General features: G+C 38.1%; 3 protein-coding genes across 5 annotated transcripts in view; all 3 read right to left on the bottom strand.

The window, feature by feature from the left end:
* arhgef12b (Rho guanine nucleotide exchange factor (GEF) 12b) overlaps positions 1–1,839 on the bottom strand; it is a 42,822-nt gene extending 40,983 nt beyond the window's left edge. For all 3 annotated transcript variants that reach the window (XM_046839939.1, XM_046839940.1, XM_046839941.1), the window contains exon 1: positions 392–1,839. In XM_046839939.1, coding sequence (XP_046695895.1) covers positions 392–423 — 32 coding nt within the window. In that variant the 5' untranslated portion in view covers positions 424–1,839. The remainder of the gene's footprint in view (positions 1–391) is intronic.
* A 2,207-nt stretch (positions 1,840–4,046) lies between these two features.
* tlcd5b (TLC domain containing 5b) lies at positions 4,047–6,474 on the bottom strand. The gene is made up of 3 exons (XM_046839369.1): positions 6,269–6,474; positions 5,949–6,159; positions 4,047–5,101 (listed from the first exon to the last, which is right to left on the bottom strand). Exons 2-3 carry the CDS (start codon positions 6,142–6,144, stop codon positions 4,581–4,583), a joined length of 717 nt encoding a protein of 238 aa, XP_046695325.1. The 5' UTR covers positions 6,145–6,159; positions 6,269–6,474; the 3' UTR covers positions 4,047–4,580.
* A 2,355-nt stretch (positions 6,475–8,829) lies between these two features.
* mcama (melanoma cell adhesion molecule a) overlaps positions 8,830–18,838 on the bottom strand; it is a 41,313-nt gene continuing 31,304 nt past the window's right edge. Inside the window, exons 7-16 of the mRNA XM_046839855.1 lie at positions 18,303–18,430; positions 16,280–16,427; positions 15,841–15,956; positions 14,987–15,128; positions 14,287–14,417; positions 14,012–14,153; positions 13,046–13,081; positions 11,231–11,360; positions 11,023–11,146; positions 8,830–10,651 (exon numbers count right to left, since the gene is read on the bottom strand). Of these exons, the coding sequence (XP_046695811.1) occupies positions 10,631–10,651; positions 11,023–11,146; positions 11,231–11,360; positions 13,046–13,081; positions 14,012–14,153; positions 14,287–14,417; positions 14,987–15,128; positions 15,841–15,956; positions 16,280–16,427; positions 18,303–18,430 (1,118 nt within the window). The 3' untranslated portion in view covers positions 8,830–10,630. The remainder of the gene's footprint in view (positions 10,652–11,022; positions 11,147–11,230; positions 11,361–13,045; positions 13,082–14,011; positions 14,154–14,286; positions 14,418–14,986; positions 15,129–15,840; positions 15,957–16,279; positions 16,428–18,302; positions 18,431–18,838) is intronic.

Raw genomic sequence — 18,838 nt, 5'->3', positions numbered from 1 at the left:
TCTCTATCGAGATCTTACACTCCAACTCAGAATCTTATCGTCAGAAATCTGGAACAATTTGGGGTCTACTAGCTCAAGTGAAGGAGAAGTTTCATGCAAGGGTGGGCCTCCAAACATTTGTGGTGACACTTTGTTGAAGAACCACATATGGCTGGAGAAAGTCTGGTGTCCAAATACTTTTGGCAATACTGTTAGTGTGCACATATATAAATAAGTGATCCTTAGGTAATGTGTGTTTATGTATAACCATTAAAATACTGCGTTTTACTCACATGTATAGACACTGACAACAAAGTTGCAATGGATTAGATGTGAATTATTCCACCAGCTCAAAACAAATCCTATTAGTAAGCAAATAAACAAACAAACAAACAAACAAATTTGTATTTACCTGTCAGCTACTGTAAACTGTGAGCTGCTCATTGGGCTTCCGTTTCTTTCCTTTTTCCACCTTCGGTTTTTATCCAACTAGCATTTTACCATAGTAAAACACTGGTGTATTCGTCTAGGTGTTTCTAATGCTCCAAAAGATGAACTTTGGTGGTTATTTATTATCCAGAATATACAAAAAAAAAGTATTTCACCAATGGCGAATGGAGAAAAAACTATGCTAAGCTAAGTGAGTTTACATGAGGCGACTCCAACGATGTGTAGAAGTAACAGGCACAGAAAAAGTGTCTCGTTTTAACTAAAATTGCACAAATATACAAAATTAAAGTGAAAAAAACAACATCCAGGAGTCCCGCAAAACAGTTTTAGTAAAAAAAATTGTGAATATTTGGGAAATAAATATTAAAAAGTCTAATCATTACACGACTCTTTCTCGGTCTCTGAGTCCAAGCTGGAAGAAAAAAGGCGAATATTTTTTCCCCATGAAACTTTTTTTTCTCCAAAAATTCAACGTTGTCTAAAGTGTCCGGATGAATTAAAAGCTAATTTCCCGCAACTTCATCGTGTATTTGGTGTTTTTTTTTTATTATTTTGGGGTCTTTTTTCTGTAATGTCGCCCTTCAGGCAACGTGAACGTTGACTTCTGTGGGAAAAGAAAACAGAGTGTCGTGTCATCGGGATTGAGACGGAAAATCTCGCATTTCAATGAGGGGAAAATATATATAAAGTTGTAATTTGTGGTTTTTTTTCCCTGCAACAGAATTGCAGTTTTCTTGGGGGGGGTTTTTGTCCTTTTTGGAAACAATGTCTCTTATACAGGATCTTCTGCGGCTTCAAAACATCCGCCGTGCCGAAGGTTTCATTGTAACTCCGTTTGGCTTGAGACCCGGATACTTTTGTTTTCCCCCCACAACAACTTTTCAACGCTTTAATGCCAAAATCTTTACACTTGATTTGTTTACTAATAAACTTTGCTGCTGGATGGAAGAAAAAAATGGACAAAAAAGTAATCCTACTTTAATCCTGAACCATCCTCCGCCGCACAACACCCGAGAACCAACTCCGTGTTTATCCGCCGTATTCCCCAAACTGGAAACTTGGGTTCAGTCATTTTGTCCGCTGTTTTTACTCCCTGTTTCCATGTTTTTTTCCCCCGAAAAATCCTTATGTTTCTCCTTTTCTCTTGCCGAAAAGCCTGTTTGGAAAATCTATCGCTCTGAAATGCAAAACAAAAAGAAAAAAAAAACGAAAGAGCTCCCGGATATGTTTCCAAGCGTCAAATCCTGGTTAGAAATGTACTCCTAAAAAAATAAAAAACACTGCAAAGAAAAATGTATTATATATTTATATGATTGTAAAAAAAATTCGGCAGATATTCCCAGAGTTTAGGTTTTAAAAAAATTAGATCGGCAGATTCCTGCGCTCTGGGAAACGAACCACTCCCTCGGTTTTTTTGGGGCGGGGAGGAGGAGTAAGATCCTTCCGCCGCAGCACATGTGCTGCTGCTGTTAGTCCCTGAGCTGCTCATTCAACTTTCTACATGCAGAAGTGACACAGGAACCAGGCTGGAATAAAGTTACATCATCACTGTTAGAAGAACAAAGATCTATCTATCTATAGGTTAAAACACACTATCTATCTATCTATCTATCTATCTATCTATCTATCTATCTATCTATCTATCTATCTATCTATCTATCTGTAGATATACTGTACATAAAAATAGATCACATCTTGAAGGTTCTTTGATCAGCTCTCTCTAGAACTCTAAATGCTGTAAATATATCTATATCGATATCGATATATTTACATTATCTATCTATCTATCTATCTATCTATCTATCTATCTATCTATCTATCTATCTAGACATAGATACATAGATGTATGTTTTACACTTTATAAATTGATGGATAGTCCCTGATCTGCTCATTCAATGTCTTACATTCAGCAACATTCAAATTTAGAGTTCTATTAAGAGCGGATCAAAGAACCTTCAAGATGTGATCTATTTACATATATCTACATCTATATCTATCTGTCGACAGACAGACAGACAGACAGACAGACAGACAGATAGATAGATAGATAGATAGATAGATAGATAGATAGATAGATAGATAGATAGATAGATAGATAGATAGATAGATCGATCGATCGATCGTCAGACTGTTAAGGGTTCCAAGTGAGGGCCAACCAGAGCACTAGTATAGGTTCTAGCTTTTATCTTGAATAGTACAGGTTCTAGATTTTATCCAATTTTTCTCCATGGATATTTAACCTATACTACTGTTATTGCTTGTTGTGTTTTCCAATGAGGTAAAGGAGGTAAAGAGTTCCACACAGAACAATAGACTGTTATAGCGTTCTTTACAAACTGTTAGGGGTTCCTAGAGAAGGCCAACTAGAGCACTAATGCAGGTTCTAGATTTTTATTTTTTTTTTCAGAATTTTTTCCTCAAAGATTTAAGCTGTAATTCTGTTAACGCTGGTTATACAGTATATATTTTATTTCTAATAAAGGTATATGGCTCTACACAGAACATCCAAGGGTTCCTAGAGATTTTTTTGTGGTTGTTATATTCTGAGAACATCATTGTTCTAGACATGGTTCTACAACAAATACTGTTGTGTCTAGATTATATTTTTTAAAGATATACACACTATACATCTAACATTACATTAATAAAGAGTTTTGTGAATAAAAAACACTGCTATTGGGCTCTCCACCAAATCTCTTCGTTCTTAGAGAGAACCAACTAGAGCACTAGTACAGGCTCTAGATTTTTATCTTGATTTTTTTCCCTTTTACATTTCTAAGCTGTAATACTGTTATTGCTTGTTGTATTTTTTCTATATGGTTCTATGTAGAATATTTAAGGGTTGCTAGAGTGGGCTATGTTGACATTTTTGTTGTAATTCTTTCCAAGACAGGGATTTACACCAAGAGTTTCTAGAGAGGCCCAAATGAAGGACTGTTAAGGGTTTATTAAATACACACTATATAACTAACACTATGTTACAGTTAGTAATAATAGTTTTGTGATTAGGGGAAACACTGTTTTTTGGTTTTGAACTGTACTATTATAAGATTTTAGAGAGGGGCTTTCAAAGCATCTTGAGTTTCAGATTCGATTTGTATTGATTTTTTTATATGCATTTAAATACAGAGAGAACTCTAACGAAGAACGATTGCAGGGTTCTTCCAAAAGGTTACGAGAAGCCCTATTCATGGTTTGGAACTGAAACTCTTCTTCTAATGCACAAACTATAGCACTGTTTGTTGTTGGTTTTACAATAAAACACTGGTTTAGGTTCTACACAGAACTTACAAGGGTTCTTAGAAAGGGATGAAAACACAAACTATAGTTTATAGGTATACAAATAAACTCTAACAGAACGGCTTTGCTTCATTAGTTTAAACTCAAACACTATTACAAGTTTGGGATTATTTGTTCCCACTTTCCAGTTTACAAGCCATAACACTTGCCTTTTCAATAAACACACTGTTATAGCCTTCTACACCGGACCTCTTAAAGCTTGTCCCCAGAAACACAACCAAAGAATTATTCAAGGTTCTCTGTCTGACCTTTCTAGTGTAAGTGTTTTAGTTTTCTAGCTGTGAGACTAACGCTGTTCCCAACCCTCAAAAATACACAATCACCAGAAAAATATAAACGCATATGCTTTATTATGTCCTTTCAATTGAATTTTTCTGAGACTTTTTACATTTGAGGACATTGCTGCCACCTGCTGGTTGCTTTAGTGTAGTGTCACATATATGACAGAAATCCAGACGTTGACAAATGAAATGATTATTAGCTTGAATAAATGTGTGTTTAGTGCATCATAATGACCAGGTTCCTGTTTTGTGTGTGTGTGTGTGTGTGTGTGTGTGTGTGTGTGTGTGTGTGTGTGTGTGTGTGTGTGTGTGTGTGTGAGAGAGAGAAAATCGTGAGTGGGTTGCTAAACAGAAGTGATACCTATACATAGCTAACCGCTCATGACTAATACAAATTAAGATTTTTTTTTGTTTGTTTTTACCGAAAACATGATTTATTAGCACTTCACTGCTCAGGTCCTGTGATTCTATAGGAAAAGAAGTTGCACTAAGATTTAAAAGGTATTTTAAATCATCAACAAAGTAAAAATGTTCCCTTCATTGTCCAATCTCTTGTAGCTAAGCAGGTCACTACCCCGTATGTCCATTAGCATTAAGCGTCTTCTGTTCCTGCCATCGTCTGTACTTGGTGCGGGTTTTCCGGCAGGCAAAGCACGTGATGTCTACCATGAAGATGCAGGAGAGGGTGTAAATGGCCACCCCGCCCACCTTCATGACCAGTTTGGGTTTTGGAGACACCAGCTCACTGTAGAGTATGCGTCCACCGACGCCGATGCGCACACAAGCGAAGAGCGTGATGAAGAGGAGGTCGACAAGGTCACCGCTCAGGCTGTTGTAGCGCCCCATCTGCTTGAGGAACCAGCGGGCCTGCAGGAGCGGGTTGGTGATTTCGCTCCCGAAGAGCACAGCACACGCCTCGACGCCTGACTCGCCCATTCCCAGAGCACACACAATCCCCAGGATGCTAAGGGTGTGGTGGGTCAGCATTACTGGCCCCTCTGTACGGAGGTACACACACCAGGCCATATCAAAAAGGAAGTATCCCAGACTGATGAGTAGGGCTAGGACCTGGAGTGGCGTGTTTTCCGAGCCTGGAGATCAGAGATAAAAAAGATACAGCTACAAGATACATACTTGTTTATTTGAGTGGAGTTTAAAGTTGCTGTGGTAAACATTATTGGACATTTGCCACGAAAAACCAATTGTTATTGGTTTCTTAATCCAATGTTGTTTTCAACCCATTCCTGGGACCACAAGTCCATATAGATATAGGAAGAGTTTGGGAAACACCAAACCTTATCCTTGCTCAAGCCCCTGGGACCACGGATACTGTCCAGGTCAAACTTTTGTTTGTTTGGTTTGTTGGTATCAAACAGTTTCAAGACTAGTTTTGTAACACGCCAACAGATGGCAGCACAAGGCTGCACGCACAGTCACAGGAAGCACTGACCTTCATAAGTCAGTGTGCCAAAAGACAGGTGGTACTTTTTGATCACGTGCGTTGCTATGTCTGCTATTCTGACCACTTGCAACATCATGATCTAATTTGCATCTTGATCTGATTTGGACGCCCACCCTACTCATTAGATGTGTCTCCAGGGGACTTCTACCCTCAGAATAAGATCCGTCTCAAAGGTCTTCGTTTTAACACCATTGCGGAGATCCAGCACAATTCGCAGAAGGCGCTTGACACGCTTCGAAAAGATGACTTTCGAGGACACATTCCAGGAGTGGCAGGAGCGCTGGATAATCGCGTGTAAAGTAGATAGATAAAGTATTTTATTGTAAACAGGGCTAGTCTGGAAACTTTTTGATACCATACTCGTATGCTAAAGGGTTTCGGACATGCTTTGAGGTTTAGAAAGTCACAATTATTAACCATCATACAACCATTTTTTATAAGACCACTTTTTAAATTTGGCATCAGTGATGACTTACCTGCATGTGTGAATGGCCATGGCCCATCAATAAACCCGATGTAAGCAGTTAGCACAACTATGAGGACCCCGTGGAGTAGGGTGATGAGTCTGCAATTCCACTCGGCACTTCGCTTTCTGTTCACGAGACACAGCAGGATGTACAGAAAAAGCCAGCTGATAAGGCTGCAGCTCGTCTCGACTAGAAATAACGCCATGGCTGTGTTAACACGCTGAAACACACAGTAATCATACTTTTACGAGATAACGTTAGCTCGTCCGTTTCATGAGCAAGTCTATTATATTTAAATAACCTTAAAGCTCATAATCCACAGGTTTTACCTTAGCCTTCCCAAAATCCCACCTCCTGCTGCATCAGACATTTAGACATTTAGCCAGGAGACACATCCTGTCCACAATAACCTGCATTGGCTCTTTCCTCATCAGCCAAGGGTACTATTATTATATCTTAATATTTTCCATGACAGCTCCAAACTACAACCTCATTTCCCCTCTTGATTGTCCATCCCCTCCCCAAGTGCACAAGTATCCTGAGCCTCTTAAAAGATTAGCGTCACAGTTCTCGAGCGCCAAACAAGATGGAGCAACTCGACAAACCGGCCCAGTGGCCTCAGACGTCAGAGGAGGGTACCAGCATGATGTCTTTCGTCCTCCAGTGTATGATCACCCCATTTTGCCGAGCAGGGCGAGTAAAGCTAAGTATACAGCATTTGGAACAATTCCCACAAGCAAAGATGTAGGAATTGATTAGGGTTAAAGAACTTTGTGATTTTATTATCTGCAAAAAATTCTCTAGAATTTGTACACATTTGTTGTGAATTCAGGCAGAATCATAAGAGAAAAGATGAACTTGTGTTTAATCCCCGAATTGGTGAAGTTAAAATAAAAATAGGATCTGTATTTTTTTTTATGTGTGAGTAAAAGAGTAGAAACTGTCTCGTTTTTTTCACCCAAACAATATTATAACATTTACGGCAATTTGCACACACCCATATTCAGATTTCTTCTTCTTCTTCTCCTTCTTCTTCTTCTTCTTCTTCTTCTTCTTCTTCTTCTTCTTCTTTCGGCTTCTCCCATTAGGGGGCGTCACAGCGGATCATCTGTCTCCAGACCCCTCTGTCCTCTACATCTGCCTCTTTCAAACCAACTACCTGCATGTCTTCCCTCACCACATCCATAAACCTCCTCCTTGGTCTTTCTCTTTTCCTCCTTCCTGGTGGCTCCGTCCTCAGCATTCTCCTACTGATATACCCCATGTCCCTCCTCTGCACATGTCCAAACCATCTCAATCTCGCCTGACTTACAATCATCTAATTTAAAAAACTGAGCTAGTTACGGGTATGGGCCTTGATCAAGGGTCCAGGAGATAGTGGTGCTGGGATTTGAACTCACAACATTCCAATCAATGTGGGGTCAAATGTATGATTCTTGGATGGAAGAATGTTTCTGAGCTACCTTGTTTTCCATCTTTACCATAGAACCCCAAGGACTGGGCCAATGGGGAGCATAAATCTAGGCCGTTTTTGTTCGTTAGTTTGGTCCAAAATTTGGATGTATTATTGATAAAGTTGATTATATAGGGTGTAGAAAAACATTATACATTTAGTGTATTTATGTGAGTCACCTGTAGCTCTGTACACCTACAGTGAGCAGTAGTGTTCTGTTGCGTCTTGTAACACACGCCATCCGAGCACACATACATGAACAACAGCGCCCTCTGGGACTTTAAATCCAGAATTACATGCAATTAAATTATCAATTCTTTTATGTATTTAATATATTGTTTATCTGGTTGGTTGGTTGATTTATTATTTAATTGCAAAATTATTTTATTGCAGATGTCATTAAAACATGTACAAATTCATAAAAAAACCCACAACAACTGTCTATTTGAATAATGGCTCATGCATAGTTTTGAATTCTTTGTTATATGACATTATAAACTTATATTTGTTTGTTTTGATACATGTTTCACTGACTACTTCGTACATGAATGAACATAAATATCTTTATGATGCCACATGATGCTGGTCAAAGACCAAATAAAAGATTACGTGTGTTTCATATTAAAAAATAGAAGAAAAATAAGATGAAAAATATCAAAATTAATTCATGATTTCAACACTGAAATAAAAATCATTGCATGTATGATTTATTGTGCACTAGTAGTGTGAAGTCTTTGTACACTCATTGCCATACACTATTTGCTGCACAATCATTGCCATACACTTTTCACCATTCAATTATTACCATACACTCATTATCATTGTCATTGTCAACAAAAGCTTGTCTGGGTTGTACAACCGGTAGGGGGCACATGTCCTCCTCTCATCATTCTGCCACAGACTGGACTGAGTGAACGATAGAACGCTTGTACAGGATCCTAGTCTTATGATGAAGAGCAGGTGATGATTGATGAGGATGATAATGATGGTGGTGAATGTTTAAGATTTAGATTGTCATCGATACCCTTAGGAATAGAAGGAAAATCCCCAAACATGCAACATCCTTAAAATCCATAGAAAATTTTCCCCAAAAAATGTTGCGAATTTTGGTATTCCTTAACAAAGAAAGAAAAAACAAGTTAAAGAAATAAAGAGAACTGTGATTTTGACTCCGTATGAAAATGATTTATGAGCAGCAGACTTTTACACAAAGAAATTTATTATACTTTAAAATAGAATTTCATAATAAAATTGTCACCATCTTCCAAGAGGAAACAGTGGTTTATTTAACTGCAGCTATGATCTGAATCACAGACAAAATACACACATTACACACACACACACACAAAAAAAGCTAAAATTAAGCCTGAGCTGATTTACAGACTAGAATATGTGCTTTCCAACCGACCCCCTTAACAAAAATCAATGAAAGAATAATAGAGTGTAACATATCTTTATTTGGCATTGTTTTTGCAGAAAAAAAGGAAATTACAGTGTATAAAAAAACACAAGCGTCAAATCACATTTCTTAATTTACACACATAAGCAGAACTACATTAACATTTACTATAACAACGAAACAAAACAAGGAACCACACGTGAGCGGGTTTATATACATTTGAAATCCGGGTTTGTCTTGTCGGAAGAGACGCGAGATTGTGAGATTAAATAAACGGACGAGGACGTCTGATTGTTGGACATAGTTCAGGGAATTAAAAAAATATAGTAACAGGAATTCTATAATTTAGTATTTTCCAGGTATAAGTGGATAAAACACCAAAATGAAGCATGTGATCCATCATGAAAACGAATCATCCTACGACAACGAGGCGCATCTTTAGAAACGATCGAACCATTATCTTCTTCACTGGGGTTTAAAAAAAGTTATAGAAACATATACAGCAGTCAAACTTTTCTGTTTTTTTGGGGGCCAAACAATTTCCCTGCTATGTATTGAATCAGCCGGGACACACCCGAGACTAATGTAGATTTGTAGATTTCTCAGCATCCACTGGACATCCATGCTTACATCACATCACATGACCTAATCACAATTTCACACAGTTTATTAGCAGTGAAACATGTGCAGGGTAGCACGTGTGCTAACGAGCTGTGAATGTGCTCGGTGATGTTGTGATTGGGTCACGTGATGTGGAAAACGGTGGCAGCTGGAAAAAGTAGTCCCTACTCCATAATCCTGTCAAAGTGAAGCTCAGAGCTACTATATTACCCTCCAAACTCCTTACAGTACAGGTGTATAAGAGGACAAACCGTAAGCTGGTTTCTGAAACCTTTAGAATCCCGCGACTCATCCGCAACAGTGTGAGGAGACAAAACAAGCTCGTGAAATCACTTGTTTCAAACAAGAAAACTCACACACACACACACACACACACAATCAGGCCCTAACAAAACAAGTCTCAGTGTAACAAACATGGCCGTTTTAACTGCAGCTGAACGTGCTACAGTTTAGTCTGCCGACGATATTTACAAAAGCAGTAGTCTCTCTGATCGACAAAAAAAAACACAAACAAGTCTACAGTGGTGATCGGCTCTACATGCTGAGTTTTCTGGTCTGTTCGGATTACCAGCTTCTCTTCACACTAGCTAAAAAAAGAAAGAACATGACTGTACGCAAGCAGATTTTTGAGTTACTATCCATAAACCATAAAATTAAAATGAGAACTACATTATCGTACTGGGAAAAAAAAAATCACAATGAGGAATGTGATTATGTTTGTAGTGGTTCTACTGAGTCTACGGCAGTGTTACACAGTTTATAGAAATACTGTGTGACCAAGCTTTTTTTTTTCTTTCTTTTATGAAAATGAAAATTTTTTGTCCCATTGACGTATGTAATCAAATTCCGTAATCCAGTAAAAAAAAAAAAAACAATCTGCCGTATGGTTCAAGTTTACCTAAATATTATATATACTATATACACTTTTCAAATGGGTATAAAAGGCCATACATGGAAACGGTGACATCGAAATTCCTCAGGTGGATGGGAATTACAGAATAAAATAAAAGGTTTGTGGGCCGAAATGAAGAAGAATAAAAAACTGGCGTGGATGAACGAGCTCGCTTTAGTTCGATGCGGCCAATCAGAAAGAAAAAAAGAAAAGGTGGACAAAACATGTCCTCTTTATTCAGCTGTTCCAGCAGACGTTATTCGTATCCGGTTAGCTCTCGGTTGTTGTGTTGTTGTGCTGGAATCTTCTGTTCTCAGGTTTTGGCCTCATTTGCGCAGGTCAGTGTGCTTTAATCCAGATGAAATGCGACGAGAAAGAAAGAAAAGATATTAATAGTTGAGCCAGAACTGGCTTTATGTCAAGTAAATCTATAATAAAGGACATTGAGTTGATGTACAATTATTAAATGGCCCCCATTTTCTTTCATTGCACCATTTTACTGTTTACCACAAAGTAGATTTTACTTGGGTCTGAATCAACTGGCAGACTGAAGTCTATTTCAAAACCAGAAAAGTATTTCAGCAGACTGAAGCAAGTACTGACAAATGACTATATGCTGAGCATGTGCATATATATATATATAAAACCAAAAATATCCAGCATAGAGGAAACCAATAAAAGAAATCTGATTCATCATGCACACAGTTTCTATAGTTACCTGGTCACTTTGAGGTTTATTGTTGCCATTGACACCAGTCAGTAATCCCGACTTCTCCGTCTTTTCCGTCTTGTCTGCCTTCATCTCCACCACAATACTATCCTTATTGGTCGTCTCTTTGGTGCTGGACACATTAAACATGTCCACATCAATACACACTTCCAAACACTCGAGAAATCTGCATTCAATTAAGTGAACCGAAACGTACATCTCCTGTTTGCCAGAACGTCCACACGGCAGCTTGCCCTTCTTGTACAGGAAGTACAGCACACTGCCCAAGATGGCTAAGAGGAGAAGGCTGATGATTACGACCACGATCATCACCCCTCTGTTATCGACTGGTGGAGCAAAGAACAACGGAATGATTGCCTGCACTGTCAATGTTCTACAACCATGTCAACAAGTGCCAATATGTCCAGGCCACTCGCGTTTTAAAGAAATGAATAAGCGTGAACAGTTGACTGTATTCTTAATTTTCAATGTAATATCACAATTTCAACATCACAAAACACTGTACAAGCAAAAAGTGTCGTTAAAGGGGTTGCTCATAACTTTCACTAGGAGGTTTAAAGTATTGAAATAATCTTTTAAATAATGTGCTATTCATATTTGTGACAAATTATTATTACCATTATTACACTTATTATTAAACAATACTCCAGGTTATGATATAATTATTATTTAATGTAAATCAAAGTAATATATAATGTTATGAAGTAATGTATAAAATAATAATTAAATTACATTTCTACTGTATTGCTTTTATATTACAGTTTAAAATATAATAGAATTTAATCTAATCTAATCTAATCTAATATAATATAATACAATATAATATATAACTGTTTTGAAAGACTACCATGGGTGTTCTAAAAAAAAAGGACAAGGTAAAAAAAAAGCAAAAGCAATATATAATATGATAAAAATATATAAAAAATATTTATATAAATGACCGATAAGAAACCAGACATTTTCATTATTATCATTATTATAATAATAATAATAATTATTATTATTGTTGTTTCTTATGTATATATTTTTTATATAAATAAATTATTATATATATACACAATAATAAAACAATGATAATAGAATCATATATTTTTCGTTTATTCATATATATATGATAAGGTATATGTTGGTGTATTTGGAAAAATATAGCCTAATGGTAAAAAAATTAAAAATTAAAAATAAAAAATTAAATTTTAGCCATTAGCCCATTCAGATTATCAATGCTTTTTTGAGGTTTAGATCACATCCACTCCTAATCTACACCTTTTTTTAGTAACAGCCTAAAAGTCAGAATCAAAAGTCAGAGCAGAATATTTTCCTCTCAGGAAAATTTGTGATTAATAATGAAGTGAACAAACACGCAAAATTTGAGGAATCGTGAATCTGTCTCTCGGCGACGCTTCACATTCATTCCAGAAGAAAGAGTGCTCTGGATAATTGACTTGCTAATGCACAACAGCAGTAATGGATGAATGAACGTCTGTGCACTCTTCCTCCTCCTGTGACTGTTAAAAGCCTTTAGATAGAGTTTTTCTGGGGAGCAAACAATAAATATATGCGCGCTGTTCGAAGACAAACGATTGTCTGGAAATACGTTTTACGAGCTAAATCTTCTCAATGAAACAGCGTGTCGCCACCACAAGTACCACGAGAATTAGATGCTTCGCTACCCCTTCATGGTGATACGAAAAAATGTTTTTGTTCCGCATTCGCTTCGGAAAAAGCTAATTTTACACTCATGTGGAGAAAAACACACAGACGTGGGATGCGTTTTCCTAACTGACGTCTGCCTTAATTTTCGTTCGCCTCTTTTTTCTTCACACGGAATTTTAAATATGCCCAGGGGGCTGGCGAAAAGAGCCAATCAAACATTTGCAGTGCTTCCTCCACCATGAAAAAATATATTTATATATTCATGTATTATTTATAATAGTCAGCTGATCTTTAGGATGGATTCGGGAGAACAGAAATGAGAAGTCCAGGCCGAGGAAGCTGCGAACGATGCGATTACCTGCAGTGTTCCTCGCTGTCGGGGTGACGATAGGAACTGTGAAGAGATGCAGAGAGAATGTTGTTAGGAGTCTGCGGGGTTCGCCGCATATCTAATATCTGCTTGTAAAAGGTGGTATCCTTACTATTCCTTATTATGTATTGAAGGTCGACCGGATTTTCGGATTTGCCGATTAATCCGCATTGATTGTTGAAAAGATCCATACCGATAGTTTTTCCGGGTTGCGTTACACAGTACAAGAGAGGCCTCTAGAGGTGATTCACTGATTTGCAAGTTCAATCCATTCTAGCTATCGTCGAACTTTACTATGTATGGTTCACTTGTAAAGGTGAAGGCTACAACACATACACTAACGGGGAAAATCGACATAGTGATTCTAAAGAGTATGAATATCACCTCAAGGACATGGAAGAATACAAGTTTTATACCTCTATGTCCAATATTGTAGTCAATGGACACTTTCCATGCTTCCAAAAGTCATCATAGACGTACGTATGAATAAAGATGTCTTACTTTCATTAAAATTAGATTATTTCGTAACCTGAAGAGATTTTATAGTACAACCCAAACAAAGACGTAAAGTTCTTCATAGCCCATGTGTTCTCTAACCTACAAATACACTATATAGACAAACGTTTGTGGACACCTGACTAAAAGGTTGAACATCACATTCCACATTTAGCCTTTAAATAACCTTCACTCTTCTGGGAAGATGTTCCACCAGATTTTGTTGTGCTAACAGTTTGGCATAACACATATGGCTGGAAAAGTCATGTTTCCTAATACGTTTGTCCATATCGTGTAGTGCCAGTAGAGCATGGTGATATTTGATAGGGCAACAAGATAAATGTATATGTCTCTAAAGAGACACAAGGCTCAACATAGTCCTTCTTCTTAACTATGAAATCCTATCAGTGTGAAATACTCTGTATTCTGGTGTATTCAGAGGAAGATTCAAACCCGTACTGCTTGTGATTGTGTAGTTCCTAGTTTCGGCACCCATCACGTTTGTGGCGCTGCACGTAGCAACCGTATCCATGGTCACCTTCAGGGTCAAGATGCTAAGGACAACGTCCTCTGTCTCTTTCTTGAGAACTTCACGTGAATTCTGACAACACACAAACACACAGAAGCACACCAAAATTCATGAACTTGTCTATGGCTGCCTATAGCTCTATGTGTGTGTGTGTGTGTGTGTGTGTGTGTGTGTGTGTGTGTGTGTGTGTTTGTGTGTGTCTCACAGGGCTGCCGGTTACGTTCCAAGTAATTATGGGTCGTGGAATTCCTCTGGCTTCACAGGTCAGGTTTAGCCACTTGCCCACTCTTTCCATCAAAGCCACCTCCTTCTCCACGTCTTTCAACTCAGGAGCGCCTAGAGAAAGAGACCACATCCGACAATCCTATTCCATCATTCATTTAAAAAAATAGACACATTTTATACAGTATTTTTATACAGTGAAAATATCTAATTTCTGGACTCTGAACAATCTAAATGGAAAGTACACATTGTTATGTTGTTGGGAATCCCAGATGTTAAGATAAAATAAGATAAAGAAAATTTGTATTTTTGTAATTGTAAAACGTATTGGCGTCCTTCATGAGAACGACGATAAATAGTCATAAAACAAGCACAAAAGAAACCCATTATTCCTACGAGGTGGTATCGAAAAGTTTAGAGTTTAAAGGACGATGTACTTTGGCACACTGACGTATGAAGGTCGGTGCTCCCTGTGACTGTGTGTGCAGCCTTGTGCGGCCATCTGTTGGCGTTTTACGAAGCTTAATCTCGAAACATTTTGATACCACGTTGTATCTATTACTCAAATCATTACTTGCAAAAACATTAGTTATATTATATATTAATTTAGGTGCTGTTACTTCGATCTCTGTGTGTATGTTTTGTGCCGTTTGCCATGTATGCGTGTACGGGTGACCTCTTACCCTGCACTATTATATGGACCGATCCACTGGTATGCAGGCCAGGTATGGACGGGACGGTCACCTCGCAATCATAACGTCCAGCTGTGTCAAACGTAGCGTCCTGCAGCTGCAGCACGTGTCCCCGTCTTAACACGACACCATCCTGACCACACACACGCATATACATATATAATCACCATTTACTTCTATGTAAGACCAGAATAGATTGTTCCACTTTCAGTCCTCATAATCTATTCACATTCACGAGTTTTCTGTATTTTAAGGCAAAAAAAATCATATTTGCGATCCAAAAACACGATTCTTACGGTTCTCTATTATTTTGTGAATAATGGTGTAACATTCAGTGCATGTTCAGTCGGCTGTAATTTTGTCTTACTGTTTTAAAAATGGATCTACACTGTATATACACTATATGGACAAAAGTATTGGGACACCTGACTTTTTTGTTACCACAAATTTGTGATAAACCACATACTGAAGATGTGCTTTACATCTGTTGGAGTAGAAGATCTTGAGTGTAGAGCTGGCTCCCGCGAGAATGCAGCCCTCCACTTGAGTGTCCTGCTCTAGAGCTCTGACCTCAACCCTATTAAACACCTAATTTAGGACGAATTGGAACGATGACTGCACCCGAGACCTCACCTATGTCAGTGCCTAAACGCCCTTGAGGCTGAATAAGCACAAATTTCCCAAATCTCCAAAATCTAGTTGAACATCGTTCTAGGAATGTGGTGATAAATATAATACCAAATGGTGATTAAAATGTCGACCTGGATGTTCAAAAAGCACATACGGCTCTGCTGAGGTGTCCGCAAACTTTTGTCCATAAATTCCGAGGGAGTGATGTACAGTACCTTAAACCATATTGTGGCCGTCTCTAGAGAGGACAAAGCGTTACATGTTGCTGTCAGACTTTCTCCTTTTAGCATGATCTCCGAGTCTTTGGGAACCACCACAGCTGGGTCAAGGTCTACACACACACACACACACACACACACACACACACACACACACACACATCCTGCTCTTAGAACGTTATTGGACATGAGTTATTACCATCTGCCTTTTAGAGTGAATTTAGCATGTGTGTGTTAACACAAAACAGGCCGTGTCCTATACAGCTGCCTTCATTCATGTACAACAAAAAGACTAGACAAAAACCTTTCCTGCCCACTACAGTTTATTTCATGTTCACCATTTCGTCCCAAACGTTAAAAATATGTTAAATCTCTCCACACGTTCCGTAAATCAGGTGAAAAGAGGTGGAATAATAGTTTAAATGCATTTACTTACAGTTCACAGAAAGCTCAAGACTCGCCCCTACATCAGAATCTACCGAGTCCAGGTCCAAAGACAGGCAATGGTACAAGCCGCTGTCTCTCCGTGTCACGTCCTTCAGTACCAGCACGTTACCTTCAGCCTCCAGACCCACATCCACCTCCTATACAGGGATGAGGATGAGTCTATTAAGGTCTGTCATAACTTACTTAAAACTTTATAAAGGACACACATGGCAAATGCACACGAACAATGCAGCGAGCAGAATTAACAAACCAAAAATCATACAAAAAGATCATAAGACATAATCCACAATATCACATTTTATCGGTTTGGTTTATTTATTTATGTGGTCGGTCAAATGATAGTTCTCGTATCTCGAGACCAATATTTCTCCTCCGAACAGTTCTTTTACTGAGAGCAGAATTACTCTGAATTTAGAAGGGACTCCTCCAATCTCCGAATTTCCTTTTCACCCCATTAAATAACAGCAACCAACCAGGGGAAGGCCATCACATGCTTTCTACATGGCATATAAACTAGTCTTAGCTTTAGCGTAGCTCTAAACATAGTTAGCATACAACAACAAAGCAGCTCTAGAGCTTATTTTCGTTCTTTTTTAAAATGTGATATTAAATGATATCTATGATGATCGCAAATGTTAAGCTATTTATGTGTTGCTCAGTAGCTTCTAGTTTTTTATCCACAAATGACTGTAAAAGACTGTAGAAAGAACATAACTTATAATCTTACATTTCAGTGCTCATGTTAGTTCTCACTCTCCAGTGTTCTGTATTGTTTAAAGACTATAATCACACTCTTGATGTGACCCAAATGAGGATGGGTTCCCCTTTTGAGTCTGGTTCCTCTCAATGTTTCTTCCTGATAACATCTAAGGTAGTTTTTCCTTGCCACAGTCGCCATGGCTGCTCATCAGGGATAAACACACAATGTTCACCTGAACTGTTGATTTCTATAAAGCTGCTTTGAGACAATGTCTGTTGTGAAAAGCACTATAGAAATAAACTTGACTTGAAATATAATTTAATAGAACAGATGGAAACCAGTGAAAACTAATTTACAGTTCTGATGATACTTATCATTAGATATATTAGATTGGTAATAGTTACTCACCAATCCCTGACCCCACCTTTAATACATGTCTCGGCAGAGAGACAGAAATGGGAGGTCCTGTTCAGTCAATTCAATTACAGACAACTAAATACACATAAATAATGTGCTTTCATCATCTACTGTGATGTTACCATGACCCAAGATGTTGCAGTTTTAAGGGAAGCATCTGAGCTGCAAACGCCTACACACGTGAATAGACGGAAACGCGCCCTCAAATTGTGATCTTCTGGAGTCAATTCAAATTTTTTTCCTGCACCATTTCACCCTTCAGCCTTTATTCCAACTTCTTTACATTCATCTCAGAGACAAGAATCTTATTTCTACCCATAAAAATCATATTGATTCTATTTTAATAATAAAATGCAAAGCACGAGCAGATTGTGTAAGAGTATTAAGATTGTTTTAAGATTATTGATCTTTTTTTTCATAGTTAGTGAAGCACAATTTGCAATTTACTTGTCTTTTTACTAATCATTTGAGACCTTGTATCGTTTAAGACTTTATTTTAGCTGTGATAACTGGTTTTAAGGTTGCCCAGTAAAAAATGCTTAATAATCACACTTAGGACTTGTTCATTACTATTATTTATTCCAAAAGCTTGTTTTATAAGATTATGATAACATTATCCCCTTATCGGTATTAGTTTTTGGATCTTTGCTCTTTGGTTTCTCATGTTGTATATCTTTCAGTGTTCAGTAATGACAAAATACATTTAATAATGTTTTATGTTGTAATACGCTAAAGTAGAGAAGCAGCACGATTTTGCTTTGTGTAAAGCTGGGTGAAATGTGAAGCATGCTGAGTGATCTATGTCTCTATGTGTCTGCCATGCTCACAGACTTTTCTCACTCATGACTTGCCCTCTCTACTCTAGAACAATGTGTGTGCTGGGGGGTATTATTACTTGTTCTCGGCTGAAAGTGATGGTCGGCAGGGGATTGCCATCGCCCCGGCAACGGATCTCCACTGTGTCCCCCTCTTTGACCAAGCCTATGGGTGATTCCATCCACATGTCCACTTTGACTGTTGGGTCTGAGACACAAACATACACAAAACAAGACCATAGGTGGACACCAATTCAGAAACACGTTTCCAAGGCAGTGTGGCTTCGGCGCTAATCAGTCGTGTCAAGAGAGAGATAAAGACGGAAGTCATGTCGTTTGAGTTGAGATTTTGAGTAGCAATCTCTCAAAAGTACCATGATAGCATCTTCTACGTAGCTCTGTGTAAATCAGCTCACATTAGCTAGCTTGCTAGTGGCACTGCCGAACGGAATGGTTACAGGAAATGTAGTCGTAACTTAGCGACCAAATGTTAATGCTAGCTCGAGAAGCACAAAAGTACCAGGCTAGCTAAAATGAGCTACTGCATGAATGAAACCAGTGGTAATTGAGGTAACTATAGGCTAAAATCTTGCTAAAACAGTTATATTCAATTTAA

The sequence above is a fragment of the Silurus meridionalis genome, chromosome 25 (genome assembly GCF_014805685.1).
Source record: "Silurus meridionalis isolate SWU-2019-XX chromosome 25, ASM1480568v1, whole genome shotgun sequence".
Taxonomy (NCBI): Eukaryota; Metazoa; Chordata; class Actinopteri; order Siluriformes; family Siluridae; genus Silurus; species Silurus meridionalis.
The sequence above is the reverse complement of the archived record's forward strand: the minus strand, read 5'-3'. Positions and strand labels throughout refer to the sequence as shown.

What these genes read in the sequence shown, in the direction of transcription:
- tlcd5b (XM_046839369.1), bottom strand. Translation starts at nt 6,144, where the DNA reads ATGGCGTTATTTCTAGTCGAGACGAGCTGCAGCCTTATCAGCTGGCTT. An exon ending in ATGGCCATTCACACATGCAG is followed by an intron (nt 5,102 to 5,948) that starts GTAAGTCATCAC and finishes TCTGATCTCCAG; the next exon opens with GCTCGGAAAACACGCCACTC.